Below are 8414 nucleotides of genomic sequence, written 5' to 3' on the forward strand. Positions count from 1 at the left end.
CAGCTTCAAAGATTGCTCTCAATTTATTGTTGTCAACTTCTGATGGCCAGCCACTATGCTCCTCATCTTCAAGGCTCTCATCTCCTTTGCAAAACTTCTTGAACAACTGCTGCACTGTACATTTTTTAGCAGTTCCTGGGCCAAATGCACTGTGACTTGCAAAGAAAAGTGGATTTTATGTAACAACTGGTGATGACCAGCTCAGTGGTGGGATGGAGAAGAAGCTCCAAAGCACTTCTCAAAGCCAAACTTGCACCACAAAAAGGTCATGGTCACTGATTGGTGGTCTGCTGCCGATCTGATCCACCACAGATTTCTGAATCCCAGCAAAACCATTACATCTGAGAAGTATGATCAGCAAACCAATGAGAGGCAACAAAAACTGCAACACCGTTAGCCGGCACTGGTCAACGGAAAGGGCCCAGTTCTCCAGAACATGCAACTGCATGACACACAACCAGTGCTTCAAAAGTTGAATGAATTGGACTATGAAACTTTGGCTTATCCACCACATTCACCTGACCTGTCACCAAACAACTATCACTTCTTCAAGCATCTTGACAACTTTTTGCAGGAAAAACACTTCCACAACCAGCATCATGCACAAAATGCTTTCCAAGAGTTCATCAAACCCCGAAGTACGGAATTTTACACTCCAGGAATAAACAAACTTATTTCTCATTGGCAACAATGTGTTGATTGTAATGATTCCTATTTTGGTTAATAAAGATGTGCTTGAGCCTGGTTATAACGGTTTAAAATTCACAGTCCAGAACCACAATTCCTTTTACGCCAACCTAGTTCAATTTTTCAGCCATACGACTAAACACCCATGATTTTTATACATTTCTGCATCTCTAGCCTTAGTGTGTTGAACTTTCTTCCCATATTTATTACCTTCTAGATGGCTGTTGGAATTCCAGGCATCAAATCCAGGTTCAGAAAAGGGAAAGGGGCAGTGCTAGCACCAGCACCAGCCATCTCTTTCTCTCTAGAAGATAACCTCTCCAGCAGAATTCCATTTATGTTTTATTGGGAAAATATTAGATATATAGCCAGTCTTAGTTTCAAGAGAAGCTGAGATATCAACTGTATGGCAGAAGTGTAGGTTTATTGCCTGGGTCAGGCATGTTTTCAGCTTCAAAAATTTAGGTTATCATAGCAATGAAAAATGAGGTCGCTTTTGGCCAGGCAACTAAAAAACAGCCACTTATTTTCTTAATCGAAACTGAGTTGCAAATAAGAACCATTTGCAAAGCATGTTTTATATTAAAAGCACCATTGTTGGAGTAAAATAGAATATTTGAAGAAATCTGTGAAGTAAATGGTTAAACCCATCAACACCATGGGAATCTCTCACAGTAGAGGAAGAACAAATCAAAAGCACTGTGATCTCCCAATGGGAAAAAATATGACTATGACATGATGAGAGTCATAGAAATAGCAAGTTTTAATCATTTTTTAAAGGAGGAACTTAACTGACTCAATCTGATGACATCTTGGCACAATATTAGATTGTACAATTGGGAAGGCTAAACTTTCTGATCAACTTGTTACCTACTCCACATAGTTACAAAGTTGCTTGGAGCTTTCCTTTCTGTATGTGCCTTAGAGAAAGCCAATTCTCCAATCTCAGTTTGAGTAAGAGTGAGTTTAATACGTGGTTAATGGAACAGGCATATCCTTTAGAAGCATATCATGATATTTATAATGATAAAATGATAATAATGATGGAGGTTGGCATTTATTAAATGCTTACTGTGAATTAATGGTATTACATGCCAGAAGGTCTTCTTAGGTTCCAGCAAACAAACCCACACACTATCAAAGGCCTCACCTGGCATAAAATTAACTCAGGGAAACAGGATAGTAAATCCAACATTCCAGAAGGGCAGTTTTAGGAGTTTCTCTTACGGGAAAGAAGTCCTGAAAGCAATTGAAGGCATAGACTCTGTCATTTAAAGTCATAGCTCAGGTAGGAGGACATAAGATTTCATCAAGGGGTGCAGAGTTCAGCTTAACTTGGAATCCTCAAGCTCTGTAAGCGCCTATATCACTTGTAACAATTTCATAGGCATCCATAGCTTCTAGAATTCCCTGCCAAAGACATGCCAAGTTACAAAAGTAGCCTGAAGCTATTATTTCCCACTAGATATCTATAACACATTAATCATCCTCCCAGTTCAGGGGTCATTTGCTGATCAGAGATAATTTGTGCCATAAGTAATGTTGTGTAGTAATGTTTATTAGGTTTCTAGGAAAGCAGAACTAGAAATTAATCCAAGATCAAATTTATCCACAAAGAGAAAACAAAGCTAACCCTTTGCCCACATATGCATTATTTATTTAATATTCGCAACAAACCCATATGATGGAAAGGGTATTATTTTTATTATCAAAGAGAAATTATGAGCAGAGATGTAAAGTTTCTTGCCTATGATCACATAACTTGTTATTAGTAAAGCCAGGATCAAATTGAAATTTGCTGGTTCTAGGGTCTGAATTCTGAACTCCATGTCTCTCATAATTCTATGGAAGGAGAGGAGAATGTAATGTAAATTGAGCTATGTTCAGAGATGTTTCTAAGGCTATTTAGAAATTTTATGAAAATAAAACAACTTAAACTGTTTTAAGTATCAGCTCTTTTATTGTTATTTTGTTTTTAATACTGGAAAAGCTAAAATGATTGTTGATACAGGAGTTTGCATTGATGGACACATATCTTTTTCTCCCTCAAAATCTGTCTCAGAATAGGCAAATGTGCACTGATCAACAATCTGTGTTTATTGGAATTTGTTCAATTGCATATTTATTTCGTGTCACATATCCTGCATCTAAATAATCATTGAATTTGGTTCAATATGCAGAAATTTGGGTTAATGAGCCTAGATTCAAGATAAGAAAAACTTCTCTGAGCAATTCAAGTAACTTTCCAACAATCAAAGGAACCTATGATTCAGACTATGAACCTGAGACATCCCAATTGCCATAGAGATATCTGCATCCTATCTATGGCTCTTCAATCTTCTTTCTTATGGAGGCATTTTCTGTTCTTACAGTCCTTTGACTAGGAACATAATTTAAAATATTTCACAATTGGTATGGCCCTGGCACTAATTAGTTAAAACAAGTGCTGGCCATAGTGAAAGAGAAGATCTGTATATAAGCTTTGTAGAACATTTTACCTACTACTTGGTCAATATTTGTTAGGTCAAGCAGCTTTATATTCCCCTGAGACTCAAAGAAGGGAGAAGGAGAGGATATTTAGCCATATTGAGTCATGAATATATGGCTAAATATCAGCATTGCATCTCTCTCTGCTTTGACTTTCAATGAATATGAGTTTTGTAGAGGTAAAGGGTATTGATAAGATGATATGAAATTAGGTCTTGGGGTATAACATACTTGTGCAATTTCTTATGAATGTGGGATTTGAGAATCTGGATCTTTGAAATTGTTACGTGGAAGTCTACCAAATTTTTTTCTTGAGCTGTCCACCAGTAAATTCCCTTTTTTTCTCATATTATATTTTCTCACTTATAAAATAATGAGCTTGGTTTAGACCAGGGAATCCCAAACTGTCTACGAAATAGGAATCCCAGGAAGTTTTAAAAATTATTCATGGCAGGGTAACATTCCAAACATACTCAGTAACACTCTCCACATATTTTTTGGGGGGAATCCTTATTTTAACAAATTTCCAGGTGATTCTTATGTAGCTAGTCCAACCTTAGTTTGAAAACCCCTGTAAAAAAATAAATGATTCATAAACTTTCATTTGTATCAGAAGGTCCCAGACAATATTTAGAGAAAATGTTGGCAAATTATATTTATGTTCCCTTTAAGCCCATTCTGAATCCTTGAGGAGGCCCTATTAAGATTCTGCTATTTTCGCCTCTCCCAAGACCTGTTGTATATCAGTCCAGAACATCCTTAGGATAGTGACATCTGCCCATCACTGCCTTCCTGAAGGCCTCCTTCACCTCCTTGTTCCTCAGGCAGTAGATGGCTGGGTTGAGGGATGGTACAATGACAGTGTAGAGCACAGAGACAATCTTGTTGTGGTTGAAGGTGTACATGGCCCGGGGCCGTGCATAGGTGAAGAGAGTGGAGGAGTAGTAGATAACAACCACTGCCAGATGAGTGGCACAAGTGGAAAAGGCTTTGCGGCGTCCCCTGGAAGTAGGGATCCTCAGGATGGCTGCAATGATGGCAGCATATGATGAAACCACAGCCAATAGAGGGAGGAGAATCATCACCAGGGCCAGAAGGAAGTCTACTAGCTCTGCTTGCTCCTTGTCAGAACAGGTGAGGTTGAGTAGTGGTGAAATATCACAGAAAAAGTGGTTGATAACGTTGGGTCCACAGTAGGACAATTGGGAAATAAAAAGAAGCTTCATCATGGAGCTGAAGAAGCCACTGCCCCAAGAGGCAGCAGCAAGGCGAGTGGCCAGACTGGAAGGCATGAGACTAGGGTAATGGAGTGGTCCACAGATGGCCAGGTAGCGGTCATAGGCCATAACTGCCAACAGCACACATTCAGTACAGGCTAAGGCAATAAAGAAGTAGAGTTGGGTCATGCAACCTACATAGGAGACTCTACTATCCTGGGTAAGAAAGGCTGCCAAGAGCCGAGGAATGGTGACGTTGATGTACCAAAGCTCCAGGAAAGAAAGATGGCCAAGGAAAAAGTACATGGGGCGATGAAGGCTTGGAGTGAGCCATATTGTGAAGACAATGAGTGCATTCTCCAACAATGTCAGAAGGTAAATTGCAAAGAAAAGGACAAAGAGGAGCAGCTGGAAGGGAGGAGTGGTAGGGAAACCCACCAAGACAAACTCTTCGACATGGCCTCCACTCAAATTTCTCATGGTCTCTGTCCACTTGAGTGCCTCAAATAAATCACAGGAAGAACAAGAGGTTTGAAAGGTAGGTGCAACAAACCGCCAACATACTCTCACAGGTTATAACCACTGAAGATGCTTAGTGGTATATTAATTATTATATCATTTTCCCTCTTCACTTTGCTGTTTTTTCTCTCACCTTATAGGAAAAGTTAACAGACCTGAGTACTCAATTACCTAGCGATCTTAACTACAGTGGGTATTTGATAAATACTTTCTGAGTAATTTCAGAACTGCCTTGGCATTTTGATTCTTGTCCAGGATGTGCTCTTCCTTTACACCCTTTAGAAACAACTATAAACTCCTAAGCCCACAGCACCTTTACTCAGTAGGTGTTGAATGAGTGAATAAAAGAAGGTGTGACCTCAAGTTGGAGCCTACAAGCTTATCTCTCAAGGGAAATTGTACTAAGAGGAAGCAATAACTCAGGGAGATCGCTTGAACTATAATGCAAGGCAACATGACAGTATGCAGATTGGTTTGAAAAATATTCATTTCCAAATGGAGAGACAATTCAATACAAAGGAGATTATGAAGCTCTGCTCCAGAGAATAGTTATTTTTCCATTCACTTTACATTTATTTTTGAATACATTTTTAGTGCTAGAATTAGACTGTCTTATTTCCAGGAGGTATAATATGTTAAAAATTGACCTCCTGAAAGTTGTACATGTCTTAATTCCTGGAATCTATACATCATATGGCAATTATTTTGCAAATATGATTAATTAAGGACTTTGAGATGGAGCGCTTATCCTGGATTTTCTAGGTGGGCCTTAAATACAATGAAAAAGGTCTTTACAAGACAGAGACAGAGTGAAACTTGAAACAGATGCACAGAGGAGAAGGCAATGTAAAGATGAAGCAGAGAGAGATTTAAGGATGCTGGCCTTGAAGACTGCAATGATTTGGCCACAGGATGTTTATCTTGAATGAATGCCCACAGCCATCAGAAGCTAAAAGATGCAAGGAAGAATTTCTCAAGAGCCTCAAGAGGGAGTGCGGCTCTGCCTACGCCTTGAATTGAGCCAAGTGATACTGATTTCGCATTTCTGGCCTCAAGAACTGTGAGAAAACAACTCTCTGTTGTTTTAACCCACCACATTTGTGGCCGTTTATTACAGCAACCATGGGAAACTGATGCAACTGGGAAGGCAGGAAAATGAAAGAGGAAGTCATTTCCCCAACCATTCTTCTACGCTTTTCCAGTCCTCCATTAACATTGCCAGTGACCTGACATCTCCAGGGAGACCCTGGTAAAATTACAAGTCTGACTTGAGATTGGGTCACATGTCATTAAGCATTTTCATTTTTGGTGTGATTTAGGTACCTGTCTTTAAACATTATTTTCCTCTAAGAAATTTAAAAAATGATATACTAATTTACATAGTTTTAACTTGACATCAATTTTTTTTTTTTTTTTTAAAGATGAGTCCTTGCTGTGTTCTTCAGGCTGGACTCCAACTCCTGGGCTCAAGGAATCCTTTCACTTCAGCCTCCTGTGTAGGTAGGACTACAGACACAACATCTATTGTTTTATCAGACATTTATGTGGCCACAGGGAGTCTAATTTTTTACTGCACTATGAGAATTGAACTTTCAAATGAAACAGATTACTTCTTTATATATTCAATGAAATCTAGTGAAATCTAAATATCAGTGCTAAGGTAATGATATCCACTGATACTTGTTTAAACAAGTACACAAATGAGCATATCTTTTTAAAACTGGAAATTTTACATCACTTATTTCACCAAAGTCACAATTCATGGTATTGTAATATATTTATAATTGCAAGTCTTTTATTGATTTCTCTGTATCTACCTACATGTTTTTTGTTTCCTGTACTTTTAAGACTATGAGTGCTTTATAAAAGATTTTCTTTAGCTGTTATATAATTAGCATACATTGCCAGGAGAGGTGGCTCAAGCCTGTAATCCCAGCACTTTGGGAGGCCGAGTCGGGTGGATCACGAGGTCAGGAGACCTAGACCATCCTGGCTAACCCGGTGAAACCCCGTCTTTACTAAAAAATACAAAAAACTAGCCTGGCGAAGTGGCGAGCGCCTGTAGTCCCAGCTACTCCGGAGGCTGAGGCAGGAGAATGGCGTAAACCCGGGAGGCAGAGCTTGCAGTGAGCTGAGATCCGGCCACTGCACTCCAGCCTGGGTGACAGAGCGAGACTCCGTCTCAAAAAAAAAAAAAAAAAAAAAATTAATTAGCATACATCTACCTAAAGCAATACAAATATAAATATATAAAAAATCTAAAACTATATTGAACAAAATGTTTAAATTTACTGGAAAACTATCTCATAATAATGTATGTTATGCTTTTATCCAATGTTTGTGTGTATTGTAAGACTTATTACCACAATGAGAAAGATTTCAGCATTGATTCTATTCTGAATTTTCATTTTGGAGGTGTAAACACTAAGAAAACTAGTTCACATATAAGTGATATTGAGGTACCATAGCTCCATGAATGAAAGTTTGTTTTGTTATAGAAATAACACTAGATTATTTAAACTTTTTATTAGTTGTGTGCCAGAAAATAAATATTCAGTAACATATCATCAAAATTATTTTCATTCATCTATTAGCTGACAACTTGATTAGCTTCTATTTCAACTGCATTGAAAGCAAAAGATTGTTAACCACTGACCTGCAAAAGAATCTGATACCCAGTTATTAGCCCTTTACTTTCTCGACACTGACTTTGGCATTGACACTAACTTACGCTCTTGGACACTTCCATATGGCAAGATTTTGCTATGCCTTTCCTTGTTAAAAAAAAAATGAAAAGAGAAGTGGAAAAGGACACTTTATCTAGCAGATCAATTTTAAGAGCTCTTAAGGGAGTTGAAGATGAGAGAATCAGTCCTTTGGAACTATTCCTGCCTGGACATTGGGAGATTTTTATTTTTATTTTTGTGCCCTCAAGTGTCCAAAAAGTCCAGTTTGGAAGCAGTGACTTTAATGCATCAGATACTTTTCTGAGAGAGTTTAAAGAGAAAGTATGTGTGGTAAGGTTAGGGACAGGGTAGGAAGGAAGCCCAACATGCCTCAGGAGTAGGTAATAACAGAGGATGGGAAAAACTTGAAAATGGTGGCTGGAAACTCTCAAGAGACAAGGTGAGGGAATTGAGATGCTAAGGCAGACTGAACAATGACAGAACATCTGAAGAGGGACTTGTCCTCACCCCTCTATTATCAGTGTAACAGAGCAGTAACAAAACATAGTAGGCACTCAATAAATATTACCGGAGTGAATTTCAGTCTTCATTTGTACAGTCTTGAATTTATATCATTCAGATTCATAATATATCTTGAAAATATAGATAATTGAACTAAAGGAAATTAGGGTTCTTTTCCAGTTATTGCATTGCATAAAATTGGTTGAAATTCCAACTTACCAGAGTCAGTCCTGAGGGATGTGGGAGAGAAGTTGTTGGAAAATGGAGTGAAGGATGGGAAGCAGTCTTAGAAATTTACTGACTGTTCACAAGTTTG

General features: G+C 38.3%; 1 protein-coding gene across 1 annotated transcript; it reads right to left on the bottom strand.

Moving 5' to 3' along the window:
- Positions 1-3917: 3917 nt before the first annotated feature.
- Positions 3918-4871, bottom strand: LOC126960813 (olfactory receptor 6P1). Its single transcript, XM_050800531.1, has one exon. The coding sequence runs from the start codon at positions 4869-4871 to the stop codon at positions 3918-3920; it is 954 nt and encodes a 317-aa protein (XP_050656488.1).
- Positions 4872-8414: the final 3543 nt, after the last annotated feature.

Source organism: Macaca thibetana, chromosome 1 (assembly GCF_024542745.1).
Source record: "Macaca thibetana thibetana isolate TM-01 chromosome 1, ASM2454274v1, whole genome shotgun sequence".
In the NCBI taxonomy this organism is placed as follows: domain Eukaryota; kingdom Metazoa; phylum Chordata; class Mammalia; order Primates; family Cercopithecidae; genus Macaca; species Macaca thibetana.